Source organism: Sodiomyces alcalophilus, assembly GCF_042370955.1.
Source record: "Sodiomyces alcalophilus JCM 7366 unplaced genomic scaffold ACRALscaffold_7, whole genome shotgun sequence".
Taxonomy (NCBI): domain Eukaryota; kingdom Fungi; phylum Ascomycota; class Sordariomycetes; order Glomerellales; family Plectosphaerellaceae; genus Sodiomyces; species Sodiomyces alcalophilus.
The window spans coordinates 966,899-985,911 of record NW_027263538.1 but is presented as its reverse complement, the minus strand read 5'-3'; the positions used below and the strand labels follow the sequence as shown (position 1 = coordinate 985,911).

General features: G+C 57.5%; 6 protein-coding genes across 6 annotated transcripts; 4 read left to right on the top strand and 2 right to left on the bottom strand.

Moving 5' to 3' along the window:
- The first annotated feature begins 139 nt into the window (after positions 1–139).
- On the top strand, positions 140–2,184 carry ACRALDRAFT_1083058 (uncharacterized protein). Its single transcript, XM_071019401.1, has 2 exons — positions 140–835; positions 907–2,184. The coding sequence occupies exons 1-2, from the start codon at positions 270–272 to the stop codon at positions 1,826–1,828; spliced, it is 1,488 nt and encodes a 495-aa protein (XP_070872301.1). The 5' UTR covers positions 140–269; the 3' UTR covers positions 1,829–2,184.
- A 67-nt stretch (positions 2,185–2,251) lies between these two features.
- ACRALDRAFT_1094813 (uncharacterized protein) lies at positions 2,252–3,556 on the bottom strand (the record flags this gene model as incomplete). Its single annotated transcript, XM_071019740.1, has 3 exons — positions 2,252–2,901; positions 3,008–3,390; positions 3,472–3,556. 3 exons carry the CDS (start codon positions 3,554–3,556, stop codon positions 2,728–2,730), a joined length of 642 nt encoding a protein of 213 aa, XP_070872300.1. The 3' UTR covers positions 2,252–2,727.
- Positions 3,557–3,861: 305 nt separating this feature from the next.
- ACRALDRAFT_1044356 (uncharacterized protein) lies at positions 3,862–7,327 on the top strand. The gene is made up of 6 exons (XM_071015350.1): positions 3,862–4,111; positions 4,176–4,440; positions 4,513–5,006; positions 5,063–6,305; positions 6,473–6,554; positions 6,891–7,327. The coding sequence occupies exons 1-6, from the start codon at positions 3,967–3,969 to the stop codon at positions 7,140–7,142; spliced, it is 2,481 nt and encodes an 826-aa protein (XP_070872299.1). The 5' UTR covers positions 3,862–3,966; the 3' UTR covers positions 7,143–7,327.
- Positions 7,328–10,866: 3,539 nt separating this feature from the next.
- ACRALDRAFT_2110969 (uncharacterized protein) lies at positions 10,867–12,288 on the top strand (the record flags this gene model as incomplete). Its single annotated transcript, XM_071023503.1, has 3 exons — positions 10,867–11,411; positions 11,467–11,563; positions 11,629–12,288. 3 exons carry the CDS (start codon positions 10,867–10,869, stop codon positions 12,286–12,288), a joined length of 1,302 nt encoding a protein of 433 aa, XP_070872298.1.
- Positions 12,289–12,892: 604 nt separating this feature from the next.
- ACRALDRAFT_1065399 (uncharacterized protein) lies at positions 12,893–15,160 on the top strand. The gene has a single exon (XM_071017145.1). The coding sequence runs from the start codon at positions 13,014–13,016 to the stop codon at positions 14,847–14,849; it is 1,836 nt and encodes a 611-aa protein (XP_070872297.1). The 5' UTR covers positions 12,893–13,013; the 3' UTR covers positions 14,850–15,160.
- A 58-nt stretch (positions 15,161–15,218) lies between these two features.
- On the bottom strand, positions 15,219–18,696 carry ACRALDRAFT_1065400 (uncharacterized protein). The gene is made up of 5 exons (XM_071017146.1): positions 18,414–18,696; positions 16,542–18,333; positions 16,263–16,462; positions 16,125–16,204; positions 15,219–16,055 (listed from the first exon to the last, which is right to left on the bottom strand). The coding sequence occupies exons 1-5, from the start codon at positions 18,471–18,473 to the stop codon at positions 15,590–15,592; spliced, it is 2,598 nt and encodes an 865-aa protein (XP_070872296.1). The 5' UTR covers positions 18,474–18,696; the 3' UTR covers positions 15,219–15,589.
- Between the last annotated feature and the right edge of the window lie 317 nt (positions 18,697–19,013).

Genomic DNA, 19,013 nt, shown 5'->3' with positions numbered 1-19,013 from the left:
CTAAATGGCAACGCGATGGACCCTGAGAAGGAGCGTTCCTGATCCTATCCCATCGGCCGGCTCCCGTGGTGGCGTAAGGATGGTTCAACATTTCCTCCACTATTTTTTCCCATCTCGGATCTGTCGCGCACACTCTCTCGCAGCCTACCAACCAAGTACAATACCATCCTAATCTACCCCGCCTATCTCACGAGCGCGTCATCTTTCTATCATTCTTCCCTTCTTCCCTCCTCCCTTCCTCCTGTCTCACCTCTCACCCGCATCCGAACATGCCCCTCCTCACATCCAAGCGCAAGAAACCGCCCATCATTCACACCGAGAGGGTCGAAGTCCCCGTCAAACCCAAGCCCAGACCCAAGATCAGCCAGAAAAACTCTTCTCTCCGAGTCGCGACAGCCAAGCTGCCGGGCAGGACCAAGTCCAAATCCAAGACCGCATCCCCCTACCCCTCCCCCTCCTCCGACGACCGCCGCCACCGCGTGGACCGCGACCAGAGCCGAAAACGCAAACACGGCAGCGTCGACCCCCTCCAGCCTCACTTCGACAAGGACTCCGATACCGACGACGACGCCGACGACGATGACGTCTTCGCCACCCTCGAGAGCCGCAAGCGACAACGCTCCTCTACCGACCACCATGACCACAAGCGCGCCCTGACCTGCGCCGACGCCTTTGAGCCCGCCGACGCGCCCGGCCCCAAGAAGCTGCGATACATACACGCCACGGAAATCATCAGCACCGCCCACTCCCCGTCCGCCCAGCGCGCTTTGCAGGCCACCGACGAGGATGATATTCGCGTCCAGCTCCAATATCCCAGTCTCTATTCGCCAGAGAGGTACGCCGCCATCTCGTCACTATCCCCCCCCATCATCAACTCGCAGCGCTAACCACCCGTGTCTACTTCAGCTACGACCTGCTCATGGAGAACGGCAGAATCGATGCGGTCAAGGACATCATCGAAGTCGTCACCCACGTCGCCGACGTCTACCTGACCGACGAACAAGCCACCGAGTTTACCGATCCCAACACGGGACTCATACGCCGCCTGAAGAGGGCATCCAACACCAACGACCTGGCCGGCTTCAAACGCGCCCTCAACGACGCGAACGCGAGAATACTGGCCCTGGCCAAGGACGGCACCTTCCGGAGGAACCTCGACAAGAGGCAGAACGGCATCCCCCACAACCTCGTCGAATTCATCCTCTCCCAGGTCTACGACCGCACCGTCTCGCCCGACGTCGACAAGCTGAAGCAGTACACCAACGGCACCGACAACGTCTACGGGGAACTGAATTATGTGTTTGTCACCAAGATCCTCCAGGAAATGACCCGCATGACCTGCGACCAGGTCTTCGTCGACCTCGGCTCGGGCGTCGGCAACGTCGTCTTCCAGGCCGCCCTCGAGGTCGGCTGCGAGAGCTGGGGCTGCGAGATGATGGACAACCCGTGCGACTTTGCCGACGCCCAGAAGCGCGAGTTTGCCAAGCGGTGCCGCCTGTGGGGGCTCGCCCCGGGCCAGGTCAACCTCGTCCGCGGCGACTTTCTCGTCGAGCCCGCCGTCCACGACGTCCTCAAGCGCGCCGACGTCGTCCTCGTCAACAACCAGGCCTTCACCCCGGACCTCAACGCCAAGCTCGTCAACATGTTCCTCGACCTCAAGCAGGGCTGCCGCATCGTCTCGCTCAAGTCTTTTACTCATGACCAGGCCGGCCGGAACGTCAACGACGTCGCCAGCAATATCCTCCAGGTCGAGCACCACACCTACCCGGAGGGTCACGTCAGTTGGACCAACGCCGGTGGTACTTTTTGCATCTCGACGAGGAAGTAAGTAGGGAGCCGTGTTGGTTATGCGGCAGGCCGTGACCAGGACACGAGAGTACATGGGGAGTTGATGAGTGAATGTCAAACCAAGTGGGTGGGTCCCACTGCACAGGAGACGAGAAAGAAAGAAGAAAAAAAAAACAAAAGGAGCGCAGATGAAAAGAAGAGTCGTGTTGACACGGCCATGCGAAGAGTTGGAGGTCCAACATACCTAGGGATTCACCGAGATCCTGTCGTTTATAGCGTAGCATCTGGGTGGAAGCGATTCCAACCCGACAGCACCGCATAGCGAGGCCCATTTGTAGCCATAGCGGATACCTTACTGTTGTAGTATAGACTTACAAGCCATACCCAATATTATGTTGAAAAGGAAAAAGAAAAAAAAAAGAGAAAAAATACAAACATATCAGACTGTCACGGCAACTTGAATCATAAACACACCGAAATCCAACATTGACTATGGTATAGTTACAACACCGCTTCGTGTGGCACTGAATGGCTTTGTATAATGAAAGCTGTTAGCCAGTCCGAGCCAGCATCGCTCGTGCTCTCCATGTGGCTATGCGAGCGCTCTGGCGTGACTCGACTACCTCGATGGGTTCTGTCCAAGTTGGCGCTGTTTTCATGATATCAACTGTCCTTTTTGCAGAACCCAGAGAGTTTTGATGTCTCTCGCTCGGAAACCCACTAATGGAAACCTCTCCGCCGTCAATCGCCCACGCTTTAGATGACAGGCGACTATTGTTGTCCAGCTGGCATGTCGTCATAGCGGACGCTTCATCGATGCCTGTAACTGGCACTGGGCTGGGACTGGAATCACGGCTCCGTTATTGGAGGGACTGTAAAACCTCTTCTGGCCCACAGCCGTCAAAGCTCGGAATCCACTCAATCACCGCCTTAGGACCCTCAGCGTTTCCTTTCAAAGTGCGGCTCGTTGGCCAGGTTCATCGCATCGGCTTCCTGCGCCATCCGCTTCATCCACCGGTCGACCAGTTCCGCATTCTCCTTTTTGACCTTGTCGCGCTCCTTTTCCGCCATGGCGACGTGGAGGTTAAGCGTGATCATTTCGTCTTGAACGTGCTATACGTTGAGAGGCGGCGACGCAAGACGTTAGCACAGAGTTCTTACCAGTCTTATATCCTCGATCCCCGGATCCACGCGTGATACTGAACTAGCAAGAACATACCTCGACAAGCTTCCTCTTCTCCCGAATCTCGTGCTCTCGGTCGCGTAGTTTGGTCAACAGCGTCGCCCGGTCGGCGGACAGCTCCTTGACTGCACGCGCGTCGGATTTGGTCTTGGCGCGGAGCTCGGCGACTTCGTCCTCGGCCTTCTTCAGGCGGGCTTGCAAGGCGCCACGAGAACGCAGGGCCTCGGCTAGGTCGAAGCGGAGTTGGGCTATCGCCGGGTCGGATGTGGTGTCGGAAGCGTTCGCCGTTGATGGCGGTGGTTCGCGGGACTTTCTGCTGGACTTTGGCGTCTCGGATGCTGTTCCTGCCGCTGCTGCGCGGGCGGCTAGGACGTCTTTTTCTGCCTCGAGAGCTGCGACGCGGTCGGCGAGTTGGGAGCCTACCAGAGTTGAATGTTAGACTGAGACGGCGCGCGGGCGGCCTGGTCAGGAACCATCTCGGAGTAAAATGCAAGACGCACAGAGGTCGACGAGCTCGAGATTAACAGGGTTGTTGCGCTCTTGCTCGCGCAGGGAGGCAATGTACTCGTCGCGCCAGCCCGGCATGGCTTCGAGGAATCTATCACATTGATCGGGGTGACTGAAATACTAATCAATTTAAGGTGTATACCCTGACCGTGTCCGATGGAAGCATGGAGTCGCGTTTCGATAGACCGAGTACTGTACTTCGTACTGGTACTTCGCTGACCCCTCCCACTGCCGCCCCTCCATGACGCAATGACGAAAGTGTGGCTTGTACCGTGATTTAGCCGATATCGATTGCACCACCAGCCACACCCCAAGCCATTCGTTCCTCTCCAAGCTCCACCGTCCCGTCCCACTCAAGCTCAAGCTCCCAACGTCCCTCTCATCTCGCCCATTCACTCACCCTGAACATCCTCCCGCTTCGCCGAAACAAGTCACACGTTCTCTACGGCCAACCCTTGAACGCTCGAAATGTCATGAGGTGACACATCATGGACATCTCTCATCCCGCAGCAGGATGGGATAGTGTTGGCGAGAAGTGGTTCCGCAAGACGCAGCTCTACACCGAGGTCTTCGACCAAGACTTGGATCTCGATAATTACATCGTTGCCGGCGCCCCTTATGGCGGCGCGTTAGGTACGGCTCTTACATACATGTACTCGTTAAGCGTTCTGGCTCGTTTGTGCTGATTAATGTCCAGCCCTCTACCGAGATGAGTCCAAGATTCAGGCGTTTCGGGCCCAGCAACCATCGAAGCCTAGTATCGACATTTACAGCTATGCCGGCAAGCAGCTGAGGAGTATCCCCTGGGACAAGGGTTCTGTCAAGGGCCTCGGATGGACGGAGGATGAGAAACTTTTGGTTGTCACCACAGACGGGACCGTGCGAGTCTACGACCTTCAGGGCGATTTTACCCAGTTCTCCCTAGGCAATGGCGCCGATAACTACGGCGTCCATTCGTGCAGGTGAGCTCCCATTCAGTCGTTCAGAGGAGTGACACGACGAGGCCAGTGGTCAGTTTCTTATGGCAAGATCAGGTTCTATGGCCACGGAATGGTCGCCCTCCTCACAAACAACTCCCTCGTTTCCGTCACCTCATACACCGAGCCACGACCGAAACTTCTCGCCTCACCTCCCGACGGAGAAATCCACTCCTGGGCCGTCACCCCCCCGGCCTACACCCTCTCTCGTTCCGTCGAGGTTCTTCTCAGCATCGGCCAGACTATCTACGTGGTCGATCCCACCGAATGCGAAGACCGATTCCTCGACATCGGTCCCTTTAGCCATGTCAGCATCTCCCCCGACGGCGCCCGTGCCGCCCTGTACACGCAGTCCGGTACCGCCCACGTTATTGCCAGCGACTTCCAGGAGAGGTTTATCGAGTATAGTTCCAACTCCAAGATCCCGCCCAAGTACGTCGAGTGGTGTGGGAGCGACGCGGTCATTGCGTGGGAGGACGAGGTGCACCTCATCGGGCCGGAGAACGCCTCGGCCACCTTTTTCTACGACGGACGGGTTCACGTTGTCTCTGGTACGATGTTCCTTCGCTCCTCTTCATCCCTTCCACGACTACGCTAACCAGAGCAGAACATGACGGCACACGGCTCATCACCAATGATGTATGCGAGTTCCTCGAACGCGTGCCGCGGGCCACCGAAGACGTATTCGGCGCCAAGACGGAATCATCACCCGCCTCTATCCTCCTGGACGCCGTTCACCAGCTGGAGATGCAGTCTCCCAAGGCCGAGGACTGCATCCAACTCATCCGACCCAACCTGACCGAGGCCGTCGACACGTGCGTCAATGCGGCCGGCCGCGAGTTCAATGTCCACTGGCAGAAGCAGCTGTTGAAAGCCGCGTCCTTTGGCAAGTCGGTCCTCGACATATACAACAGCGACGACTTTGTCGACATGTGCGAGACGTTACGCGTCCTCAACGCCGTGCGGTTTTACAAAGTCGGCCTGCCGCTCTCCTTTGTACAGTACCAGCGCCTCACCCCGGATGGCCTCATCCAGCGCCTGCTTAGTCGCCACGAGTACCTCCTGGCGCTCAAGATCGCGGGCTACCTCTACCTGCCCACGGACCGCATATACGTGCACTGGGCCTGCACAAAGGTGCGCGCGGGGACCGAGGACGAGAGCACCATCTGCCGCATCATCGTCGACCGGCTCTCGGGCAAGCCGGGCATCTCCTTTGAAGAGATCGCGCGGGCGGCCTACGACGAGGGCCGGGGACGCCTCGCGACGGAGCTGCTCAACCACGAGCCCCGCGGCGGCCGGCAGGTCCCGCTGCTCCTCGACATGGAGGAAGACGAGCTGGCGCTCGACAAGGCCATCGAGAGCGGCGACTCGGACCTCATGTACACGGTGCTGCTGGAGATGAAGAAGAAGCTCCCGCTCGCGGCCTTCTTCCGCGTCATCAACGCGCGGCCGGCGGCCACGGCGCTGGTCGAGTCGTCGGCGGCGCGCGAGGGCGACCACGCGCTCCTCAAGGACCTGTACTACCAGGACGACCGGCGCGTGGACGGCGCGAGCGTCTTCATCCGCGAGGCGCTGCGGCAGCCCGACGCGCGCACGGCGGGGGACAAGCTGGCGCTGGCGGCCAAGATCTTGTCCGAGGCCAAGGAGGCGACGCTGGAGATGCGCGCGCTCAAGGAGGCCACGGCGTTGCTGCGGCTGCAGGCGGCGCTCGATCGCGACCTGACCGACTCGTTCACGGGCTTGAGTGTGAACGATACCATGTTCAAGCTTATCCGGCTGGGGTACCACGGCCGGGCCAAGAAGATACAGAACGAGTTCAAGGTGCCGGAGAAGGTGGCATGTTGGATCCGGTACGTCGTCTGGTTCTTGATTTTTGTCATGCCTGCGCATTTCGTTGCCATTGCCACTCGCCTGAGTCAATTTCGCGCCCGTGTCTCGTGTTGCCACTTCTTGTTTCCTTGACCATACTTGTCATGATGTTCTTAAATCGTTCCCAAACTGACGGCTTCAACTCTAGGCTCCGGGCGTTAGTCGCAAAGCGTGACTGGGCCGAGATTGAAGAGCTGGCAAAGTCCAAGAAGAGCCCAATCGGGTGGAATGTGAGTTTTCATTTTTTGCATGTCTGCGATTGGTTTCCTCCGTCTGTTTCTTTCCCGAGGCTCGATGTGCTGCCGGCCTCTGGTGATGTTCTTGTGGATGTTTTTCCAGGATTGGGGGCCAGCGGTGGCCACACCGGCCGGGCTCCGTCGCACGTCGGAGTCGGAGGACCCAACCACCACCACGATGTTCTCCATTTCAATCCTTTTATTCTTCTTCTTCTATACTATTGCACTTTTTTTTTTTTTTTTTTTTTTTTTTTTTTTTTTTTTTGCGCTCTCCTGTTGCCACTGCCCGAAATACACAGGAAAGGAACCATGCTGACATGGACCACGCAGCCCTACTACGACCTCATCTTGCAAGCGGGCAACCCGCGGCTCGCAGCCGTCTTCATTCCCAAGTGCACAGGCCTCGAGCCTGGCGAGGTGGTGACAATGTACGAGAAGTGCGGCATGCGCGTCAAAGCCGCCGAAGAGGCCGTCCGGCTCAAGGACGCCGATGCGTGGACGCGTCTGCTCGAAGCGGCAGGGCGGAATTCGCAGGAGGGGAGGGAGATTGAGAGGCTGGGGCAGTCTGTTTTCAAGCGGTGATGGTGGGCACGTGTTTTATATATATTTCTCGCATACAGCAATTCGTTTGTCGGGTTCATCTAGGGCTGAGGAGTTTCTCGCTTGTCAACGGTATTCATATTCATATAATTCAGTGGACATCCAACATGACATGACTACCGGTATCGGAACAGCTGCGATGAGGTTTGTTGGGCCGTATCGCCGCGTTTCCCTTTTGAGTATCCGCGGCTGGTCGTACGAAGTAATCCGAAGCCATCGCAAGCCATCCGCAAGCCACAGCGATCTACGTGGGGTGTCACGTCGCTGGAAGAATGGTTATTGCAAGAATGTGACCAGCTTGGAATTTCTCGTAATCGCGGAGGCGCCGTGATGGTGGTGGTGGTACAGTTGGGTGGGAGTACTTCGTACAGTCCGTGTGGACACGGTTAAGGATCGTGACTAATACCTTAGAGCGGTAATGAGTGGGTCCATAAGAAAGTGTACAACGTACAACGTATCCATTTGGTGTGGCGGTGCGGCGATGTGGCAGTTGTGGCACGTCTCGTCCAGTCACCCTGTTTTCATTCCGCCGTCCTTCCAGACGATTGCTTCCCTCGCTCGTCCATTCCACCGTCGCATCGCAGCATTCTGTCTCCGGTCCTTCCTACAATCCAGTCAGCGAGACACGTACCCGGTTTCACCAAACCCACGTCAACGGCATGTCCGGCGGGCATCATTCTCCTTTCGACTACGAATACACTACATCAACGGGGAATCTTACCTGGCAGGATCGGCGCGGAATGTGCCATGGTCCCAGTCGGTCGCTTTTCGAACGGGATTTCCCACCTCGCCAAGAGCCGTCTAGCAAGCACCGGATGTCTTCGTTGACTGTTGCAGCTGTCGATTGTTTTGGAATGCATTGTCGTTGATGTGCAAGACAAGCCCTTTCTTTCCCGTTCTGCTGCTTGCAAACAAGCAACGAACCATGTCTCAACCTCCTGCTTTTCCCCCTCTTCCCTGCCGATCATTTGCGTGACAGGCGGTTTCTCTGTTTTCCTTTTCTTTGTTTTCCCCTTCTTTTCTGGAAAAAAAAAAAACGAAACAAGGGAGACTCCGTAAGGATTTGTGGTCCAGACGGCCTCGCCGACATGAGCTCCGAGACGGGTGGCACGTACTTAGTACGAGTAACTGGAGGCTTACATACCTCGGTTGGCCATTTTTTGGACTGCCGCCGTCAAGCGACGCCAACGCATCCCGCCCACAGGAGGGCCACCTTGTCGTTCCGGCGTCCCGGGAATGGCTGGCAGGTTTCCGGCAGCCCTAGCATGTTTTGCTTTGGTGCGCCGCGCTTGTCCTGCATGGGCCGTCGCGCGTTCGAGTCTGGGGACGGCGCTTGGGGCATTCGTTCATTCCTGCTTGGCCTGGGTATGTTGTACGTACGTACGACTCCGTATGCATGCTGCTGTCCCACCGTGATAGTATGGTTTGGATGGGCCAACTCGACCACAATTCATGACGCCGTGGCCTCTGTAGTCGCGTACGTTGTAGGGACATGTCTGTGATTCGGGGACGTCATACTGAGAGTCACGGCATCATATGAAGTACACTTCTGGACAGCCCATGTTTACACCGATGTACCTGTCTACCTATCAGTCGGGTACATTTTGGTGCTTTGGTGAATACACCAGGATTTACCTCGAATCTAGCATCTCACCAGTCCTACTCAGGAATACCAGTAGGCAGGGCAGCGACCAGACAACCCGATTCATGCCTGAACCATGATGATTTTTCCCTCTCCGTCGTTGCTCTCCACGTATTATCGGAAGAGGGGACGAGACGGCAAGGTGTGGCAAAGGCTCCCTGTCAGTCGACCGAAATACATCTTTACTGCGTCGCAACGTTGTACTCCGTATAAACAAGGTACTTGGTCAACTTTCTAGGTACATACATCGTAGGGCTGTCTTGACTTGCCTCGGGATGTTCCTTTGTTCCAGAATGGTCTCGGTCCATGACCCCTCCAAGCTGAACAACAAACTACCTAGGTACCCATTTGCATGTATCCGTACATTTTTTTACGACGGCTCGCTTCCGACGAGCCAGAGAGATTCGCCAAATAACCGACAACTCATTCTTTTCCTCCTCTTCATCATTTCTCGTCTTGATCCCATCGCTGGCCACCTACCTTCCCCGATTACCTATGTAACTGTATCGCCCTCTTTTTCTTCTGTATTTTACTCCTCCAACGGTCGGTCGCCTGGTCAGCAAACGACACGCGCACAGAATCATCACGACCGTTCGCCCATCGCCAGTTGTCAGACCTCAATCTGCCTAACCTAAGCCCACCAACCTTCTCGTTTCCTCGTATCGTTCATCCTCTGCTTATGCGACTTCGCCTTGTCTTCGCCCGGCTACCTACGACTTTCAAGCCTCGAACATATCCTCCTCGCATCGCTGGAGTCTGACTCGACACCCCCTCAAACCGCCGTCACGTTCCCAGTGGCAGTTCGATCGCTTTGCAGCGAGGCAGACCACCACCGCTGGCTTTCACCCGCTGGGTCCATACTGCAAAATTACAAATCCAAAAGGTAAAGTATTGACTCTTTCAGTTGAGCGCCATGATCGACTACTTGAACGTCCCTATTGAGAGTTATTGTCAGTTGACTTGCTCCTGTTTCTCGCCCATCACTCCTGATCTGTACGTACCTGGACCTGCTGACAAACGTATCCGCCTGCTCCACAGCAGCCCACAGCCCACAGCCCACAGCACAGACCACCACAGACTCAGACCGCCATCCCCAACGTCGTCGTCGACAAACCCCCTGCAACCGGTTCCCGGACCCCTGCCATTGCGGTCAGCCTGGTCGCCTGATCACTCCACTCCACAAGCGCGTTCTAAAACCCACCTGCCCCAGTTCATCCTGCAGTTGTCTATCCTGTTTCGGTCTGTTCACAGCTTCGTCCTCCTTTCCCCCCCTCCTCGTCCTCGATTTCCCCTGGATGGACCCTTCAACCTCAAAACCCTGATTTTGCGAATCTCGACTCTTCTTCCTACCACTTTCCTTTTCCCTCCCTGGGTCGCTGGTGTTTTTTGTCTATACACTCCTCGCAACCGCACCCAAGCCTTTCCCTATTGTCTCCGCTACAGGGTCACGGCCCGAACGTGCCCCTCGTTCCTCGTTCCTCAGACACTCCGATTACCACAACTGGGATTCGAAGAATCGAAAATATACAAACACGATAACCAGAGAGAACGACCTATTCCAGCGCGTCGGTTACCCCTCTCCACCGACCTAGAACATCCCCCGCGAACCTCCTTTGTATAATGTTCACTCAGCCTATTTCCTCTTCGCCTCCCGTGGGTCCAGGCGCGTCCTTGGCCTCCAACAACCCGTCGTCGACTTCATTCAGAAGGCTCCGTGGCCTGAGCTACCTGAGAAATTATACCCACAACCACCTGCTCTCGAGAGAACACAACTCCCACAACACCACTGCCAACAACAGCCAGGCCTCGTCCGTCCCTACAGCCTCGTGCCAGCAGGCGTCTGCTGTATCGCGGTCCGAGTCGATTATCCGCTCTTTCGGCCACTCGCCCACCTCGTCTCCTGCATTCCCCGGCGCCGAGCCCGAGTCGTCGACCGCCGCCACCGCGAACAACCACGCCTCACCGCCCCTCTCCTCATCTCCCGGTGCAGGAACCGGCCCACGACCCCTCGATACCATTGCCGACGAACCGCCGGCGTACCCTCCCGGCGCGGCTGGAAACAACATGGATGCGACGGGATCGCCGCCGGAGACAACCCCAGCCGGGGCCACCCCCGCCAGTGCCGCGGCCGGCAGGAGCACCTCCCCCTCCGAACCGCTGCCTTCCATCCGCCTCTTGGCCTATTTCGATCCGCGTGCCACCCGTCCCAGCCTCTCGTTTAGTCCCATCGCGAGGACCCTGCCGACGGGGACCGAGAGGATCCGCGTGGGTCGATACTCGGAACGCGACGCCCAGCCGAGCATCCCGAGCAACGTGCCGTCGTTTTCCCCCGTGGGGTTCAAGAGCAAGGTCGTCAGCCGTCGGCACTGCGAGTTTTGGTGCGAACAAGGGAAATGGTACATCAAGGACGTTAAGAGTTCGTCCGGCACCTTCCTCAACCACATCCGCCTCAGCCCCCCCGGCACCGAGTCGAAGCCGTTTCCCCTGAACGACGGCGACATTGTCCAGCTCGGTATCGATTTCAAGGGCGGGGAGGAGATGATTTTCCGCTGCGTCAAGATGAGGCTGGAGTTGAACCGTGGGTGGCAGAACAAGCCCAACGCTTTCAAGTAGGGATTCTTTGCCCTTTTCCCCTTGAACGACCGCTGCTGACCTATTCTTCAGTGTTACGACTCACAAGCGCTTGCGAAACATGACATCCGCCGGTGGCGACTCGGCGAACAGTTCGCAGGATTGTTCCATCTGCCTCAACTCTATTGCGGTGCGTAATATTGTGTTTTTTTTCTTTTGGTTATTCTTTTCGTCAACAGCTAACATTGTCGACAGCCCTGCCAATCACTTTTCGTAGCCCCGTGCTCCCACACCTGGCATTACAAGTGCATTCGATCGCTTCTGAATAGCCCCCAGTATCCCATCTTCGACTGTCCCAACTGCCGTATGGCAGCAGATCTGGAGGCCGATATCGAAGACCCGGAAGAAGACTGGGATCAGCCCAACGTCGACGAGCCCGCGAAGCCAGAGGAGAGCCCCGAGCCGGCACCCCCCGTCGACAACCCCACCGAAGCCGCGCCCGTTCCACCAGCTCCTCCAGTTGCCACGGAGCCTCTACCGGCGACGCGAGACAACAGTACATCAAGGAGTAACCCCGATGACAGCGATGCGGCGAGGGAAGTACGCCGGCAACCGAGCGGCGCACGGTTAGCCCAGGCGACTCTTATCCCGCACTCGGTGTCGCAGCCGCTGGCCATCCGTCCCCTCTCCTCCGCGCTGCCCCGGCATCGGTCAAGGTCGAGCAGCTCGACAGGGAGCCGGACACCTTCGCCGCCGAGTCAGACCGGCGGAGTGGAGGGACCCATCACGCCCCGGAACGACGCTGGCCCGTGGGTCTTTGACGGGAGCGCCGCCGGCAGCCGAGCAAGCTCGGGCTCGGGAGCTGCGGGTATGCGGAGTCTCGATGCCGCCGCGGAGATGGACGCCGAGCGGTGATTTGCATCGTGTGGTGGGATGTCATGTTTCACGTTCTCATGGGGGGGCGTTGGGTCGGAGCTGTTGGTGTGAATGACACAACGGTCGAACTCCTTTTTCTTTCACTTGTTTGCGGCGTAGACTGCTATTCACACACACAATCATAGCCAGCGGAAACGGGACATGGTTCTTAAGCACGGGGAGAGGAGGGCATTTCACATTTTATACATATGGATCTGGACGGAAATGACATGGAGGACCGGGACAGAAATGCGAAAACAGGGTGGTTTCTGTCGAGGCGTGGGAGGTTTGAAGTGTTGCTCACTTAATTATATACTATCCCGTGTTTATACACCGCAATGCGGCTACATAGCAATGCGGCATGCCGACCAATTCGAGGCTGGCGATGTGAGTACCTAGGTACTTTATACGAAGTATAGGTACTTCGTAGACCGGTAATGCGAGTAAAGTGCCATTGGCTCGGCTGGGACGAGCCTCGGCGGTATTAAGTTAATCCGAGAATTCCCCGATAAGCCGATAAGGCAGAATGCAAGCCTCGTGTGGCGTTCCATAATTTTTTGCCGTAGTCTTCGGCAAAGGGCGTTTTGACATCTCCATCTCTTCAACGGCGTTCAACTACCGCTAGATCATTGGCCATTGTCCTAGCCGCAACACGAGACGTATTACCTACGTCGTTGTGTCTCTTCCAACGTTTCACCAGCAAATGCCCGCTACATAGACAAGTCATGCTGCGATCTATATCTTCGCGGCTGCCCACGGGCGTCGTCTCTCGAACTCGATCCCGCCTTTCCTCTACCCGCGGCCTCCAACCCTCCGCCCTCTTCAGCCGACACGGCCTCACCTCCCCATCATCGGTATCACCGGCCGCGAAGACGACACGCAGATCGCACGCCACCACCGTCGACGCCATCCCCAAAGAGCCCACCGAACTTGACCAGATCACCACCCTCCCCAATGGGCTGCGAGTCGCCTCCGAGGCCCTCCCCGGCTCCTTCTCCGGCGTGGGCGTCTACATCGACGGCGGATCGCGGTACGAGGACGAATCCCTCCGCGGGGTGAGCCACATCATGGACCGGCTCGCCTTCAAGTCGACCTCGCAACGCTCCGCCGACGACATGCTCGAGCAGGTCGAGGCGCTGGGCGGGAACATCCAGTGCGCCTCGTCCCGCGAGGCCATGATGTACCAGGCCGCCACCTTCAACGCCTCGGTACCCACCACCGTCGGCCTCCTGGCCGAGACCATCCGCGACCCGCTCCTGACGGACGAGGAGATTGAGCAGCAGCTCGGCACCGCCGCCTACGAGGTCTCGGAGATCTGGAGCAAGCCCGACCTCATCCTGCCGGAGCTGGTCCACATGGCCGCCTTCAAGGGAAACACCCTCGGGAACCCGCTGCTGTGCCCCGAGGACAGGCTGGGCGTCATCGACGGGTCGACTATCCGGGCGTACCGGGACGCGTTTTACCGCCCCGAGCGCATCGTCCTCGCTTTTGCCGGCGTCGACCACGCCCAGGCGGTGCGGTTGGCCGAGCAGCATTTCGGGGATATGAAGGCGAGCGAGAAGCCCATCTCGGCGTTTATGCGGACCGGTTCCGAGACTTCGTTGGGGTCGGAGACCAGCAGCGATGGCACCACATGGTCGGCACCGTCGTCCCCTTTTTCCACTTCGTCAGCGCCTTCGTCGCCGTCGTCGACAACATCGTCCGGCCTCTTGTCCAAAGTCCCCTTCTTCAAGAACCTCGCCACCTCCTCACAATCTACCAACGCCTCCGAATCGTCGCCGTCATCCTCCGCCCCCGCGTCTTCGGATATCTGGCAACCGTCCCATTACACAGGCGGCTTCATGTCCCTCCCGCCGCAGCCGCCCTCCCTGAACCCGACGATGCCGACCTTTTCGCACATCCACCTCGCCTTCGAAGGCCTCCCCATCTCGTCCGACGACATCTACGCCCTCGCCACGCTGCAGACGCTCCTCGGCGGCGGCGGCTCCTTCTCCGCCGGCGGCCCGGGCAAGGGCATGTACAGCCGCCTCTACACCAACGTGCTCAACCAGCACGGCTGGGTCGAGAGCTGCGTGGCCTTCAACCACTCGTACACCGACTCGGGCCTCTTTGGCATCTCCGCCTCGTGTCTCCCCGGCCGCACCGCCCCGATGCTGGACGTCATGTGCCGCGAGTTGCGCTCCCTCACGCTTGAAACGGGGTACTCGGCTCTGAAGCCCGTCGAGGTCCAGCGCGCCAAGAACCAGCTCCGCTCCAGCCTGCTCATGAACCTGGAGAGCCGCATGGTTGAGCTTGAGGATCTGGGACGCCAGGTCCAGGTCCATGGTCGGAAGGTCCCTGTTCGGGAGATGTGTCGCCGTATCGAGGAACTCACTGTCCATGACCTGCGTCGTGTGGCCAAGATGGTGGTTGGCGGGATGGTCGAGAACCCCGGGAAGGGGAGCGGGGCCCCGACAGTTGTGTTGCAGGAGGCCCAGGCGCATGGTGTGACGACTCATACCATGAGCTGGGAGGCCATCCAGAATACCGTTTATGGGTGGGAGCTTGGGAGGAGGCAGTGAGAGTTGCACGAGGGTGTAAGAACATATGTTTTGCATTAGATGGTGTTGTTGCTATTCTGCCGTCGAGCCCTGTGGTATGGATCATGGAGTATATACCGAGTTGGGAGCCGTTCGGGTTAGGGGAGACGGAGATTCGTCCACCATACAGGCGCCCTTCTCCCATGAGGTCCCAAGACCATGTACAACATTATTCGTCTCCCTATTAATATCAACATTACCGTTAGAGGTTTCCGTATGTCCAAGAGAGGTCAACAGTTGTTCGCGTTAATTCTCATCTCCTAAGTTGAGTATCGTGCCAGACACAAGACGGCTAGGTAGGCAAACGGGTCTTCTAGCAGCAGCGAGAGTCGCGGACAGTTTTACATGGGTGACAGATATGTGCCTACAGCTACATCGAAATCAGGTGTCCTGCGTACGCATTCTACTGTCAACTCGAAAATCGAAGAACGCTGGTATTCGGATCAAAACGCCTGAGATGATTAACCTCCCACCCTTCCGAGACTCCTGGGTATATATACACAAGAATTAGTCGTTCCCATGCCAGCCTCTATGTTTATCCGTCTGCCCAGTCCAATTAATCAGACGGTTCCCGGTTCCTTGGCTTTTGGCCCACGGATCTATCACCGCCGGCCAAAGTCCAGCGGGCGAAAAAAGACGAACCCGTAGAATGCAAGACAGCCCGCTAGTGAAAAGACGCGGAAGAATAAGAACGAAAACACCTCCAGAGGTAGACTACTAGTTCAAATCTTGGACCGCACGGCCTCGAGCCGATACTTGACGTCTCTCAACGCCTTGGTAACAGGCTTCCACGCGTCAAACTGGCGCAGCAGTTCGTCCGTCTCAGACGAGAGCTCCGTCTTCACGAAATCTTCTTCGAGCAGGCCGCGCATGATCCAGGGGAGGTGGTACGGGTTCGGGTTCGGGTTCACGAGGCTCGCGCTGGCACTGCCGGCGGCTCCCTCGGGGCGCGGAGGGCGGTGGTGGCGGATTTGGCATTGCCTGTTCGGGGTGTGCGGGGGTATGTCGGTCGTCTCGAGAGCGTGCGCCACGGCGAGGTCGTATACCTGGTCGTCCCAGTAGAGGCGGGAGTGGCCTTCTCCCGAGTAGAGCGACCCGGCGAGGGGGGTGGAGAGCTCGCGGATGAGGCCGTGGTCGGATATGCCCAGGTTGCGAAGCTTGAGGGCGAAGCCGACAAGGTGCGCGATGCTATGGACGTATTGTTAGAACACTGGTGGCCAACGTATTGGTAGTGAGGTGAAAGAGCGGAAAGCTTACAAGTCCGGGGCATGGACTCGTCCGTCTATGAAGACGGCCCGATAGATGTATGGATGTGAAGCGGGCGAGTATATGGCCGACTGGGAAACTGTCAGTAACGGAACTGAAAGGTCGATTGGCGTAATGAGGTGCTTTTACCTCGAGCGGCACGAGCTGATCGTCGATGCTACCAATATAGGTCATCCTGACGCCGTATTCCAGGACCTCTTTGAGAGCCACTTCGTATCGCTTGGACACCTCGCTGTCGGGATTCGAAAACTGCCATAGCTCGGCCGCGTTTCCCATCAGCATGCCCATGCTGGATTTGTAGTCGGGGAAGGGTCCGAGCGAAACGCCGGCTAGGGGTGAGAGTTGGTATTAGCTACAGCTTCAGGACAAAGGACTTAAGATATCAAGGCTGCGCTGAGCGCAACTCACCCATTGCGCAGACCCCGATTTTGGCGTCGGTGATGACACCCAGATCGATCAGCTTCGCCAACAGTATGACGGCAACCGGCACACCCTGCGAATGGCAGGCGAGTAGGATCAGATCGGCGCTCCGGATGTGGTCGATCCAATTCAGGAGGAGCTTCCACAGGTTATCCACCCTGTTTGCAATCTTGCCCTCGCCTTCCAGTGCGACCTTTTCAATCTCGCAGTCGGAGCATCCGTTGGCGTCGACCCACCTCCTGATGCTCTCGGCGCATTGGTTGGCAAGACGAATCGACGTTCCGGTCGGCTGCCCAATCATCGGCCGGAGGTAGGAAGCGGGAAACAGTCCGTGGACACCGATCGCTATGGCCTTTTTGATCTTGGGAGGATCTTTGACCCTGAATACGTGATTCGCGGGGGGTTGCCGGGTCCGGAGTAGAAACTGGGTAATTTGCTTGAGGATGGACGGGTTGTCTTTCATACGATAGGTGCTACTAAAGGACGGCAGCAGCAGATTGGGAGGGAGCGCTTTGGTTTGACTCTCCGAAGTAGACCGTTGTTTCGTCTTGGTGCTGACTTGTGTCGAATCGACGGCAGACGGCTTAGACGGAGATGCAGGCTGCGGTGCTGATGCAGAGGCGCCCGACCGTACGGACGAAGTATCGTCGATATCCATGGACTCGGGTCGAAGCCTCTTCGTTTTCTTCCCCGCCGCGGGCCTTTGCTTGGGGCTGGCCTCCTTCTGGGCGTCAAGACACTGGTTGCCAGTGACCTCCATGCCACAGGCTGGCTCAGGCTTGGCTTCCGAGCCTTGTCCAATGACGGCAAGCTCTCCCGAGTCGGAGTGTGAGCGTGGATTCGGAGGAGTGGGCTCGGTGCCGCGCTTGGATCGCACATCCCGGGACCAGAAAGCCCAGGTGGAGCCAGCTGAAGGTGCGGGCGACTGGGGACGTTGGGGTGGAGGCGCATCGGGCATCGGAGTGTCGGTGTCACGAGGCTCGGTGTCATGAGGCTCGACATTCTGGGGGCTACTCGGCGGGGCGGTTGTCGATGGGTCGTCTTGCGTGTCGGATGTTGGCTTGGGGTTCACCCAGAAGCTGAACCACCTGGATGGCGCGGTTGCAGCAGGTGGTGGCTGGGTTTCTTCTGCCTTGGGTGTTGGCGGTGTCTCAGAGACTGGATTAGTAGACGTTTCAGTTTCTGTTTGTTCCTCGGGTTGCTGTTGTTTCTGCTTCTGTTTCTGTTGCTGCTGTTGTTCCTGTTGCGGCTGTTGCTGCTGTTGTTTCTGATTCTGCTGCTCCTCCTCCTCAGCAGCTGCTTGCGACGGACATTCTGTTGAATGATCGACCGTGGTATCCACTGCCGTTGACCGCCCCAGCCAGCCAAACCAACCTGACGAGGTCGACCCGTGCTGGGGCACCGACTGCTGCTGAGCGGTGTCTTTTGCCGAAGCATCGTCATTAGTGGTTGGCGTAGCCTGCCGCTGCTCATCTGTCGGTTCACACTCGGTATCCGCTTCTTTGGCAGCTACCGAACCAACACCAGTACTCGCTTGCGATTCGTCTGAGGCTTGGAGGGTTGTTTCGCCGTCGTCGTGGACAGTGGCTGCTGCGTCGTCTGCATCCCTCGGCGTATTCGGTGCATCGATGGTCTTCTGTTCATATTTCCGTAGGTCGGGCGTCGTAGGAGGTTTGACGGTACCCCCATGTATCGTCTCGCGGGCGATCTGGGGAATCGAGGCGGATGACTTGTTGGGGGTTCTGGGCCATGACCCATACCAGCTCTTCGTCTTATGGACCTGAAATCACACCATCATCGGTAAGCTCAGCCTCTCGTCTGGCATGTGCACATGTAGGTGGTGAAGACAGAACAGCGTACTTGTTTCTGAGTATCTGATGGGGAGCTGGGGTCTTTTCTGCGCCCATTCTTCCGGGTCATGTCGTTTCCTTCATCTGCTTGTGCTGGTCCCGGCGTTGATGCTGCTTCAACTGTTGAGGGCGTCGTCGGCGTCGGAATCGGTGACGTAGGTTCGGCTGAGGGGTTCGAAGACGCCGAGTCGGGTCGTATACGTTTTCGTGGAGCCATGGCCAGTTGTGACGAGGACGAGGGTTTCTTCAGAGAGAACCCTAACTGAACTGTCCACCTGGCTTCTTCATAGTTTGGTGTAAGTTGAAAGAGTAGGAGAGAAGTTGGATATGGAGGCGTGGTTATTGGTTACCTTGTTGTTTACTGGCTGCCTTGTATCGATAAGTACGAGGTATCTCTGGTGACGGTCATTGGACGGTACTTTTGACGGCGCCTTAATATGCCGAACTGCAAGGTACCTGGACTTTGGGTGGGTCGTGGCTTTCCTGTGGCGTCTTCTGATTCGTAAATGCATATGCTGGGTAATGGTTATCGCTATCGTTATCTTATCTACGTGCAATCCCGCGTCCAGTCGAGACGAAAAAAATTCTAGACGACAGCTCAAGAGAAGGC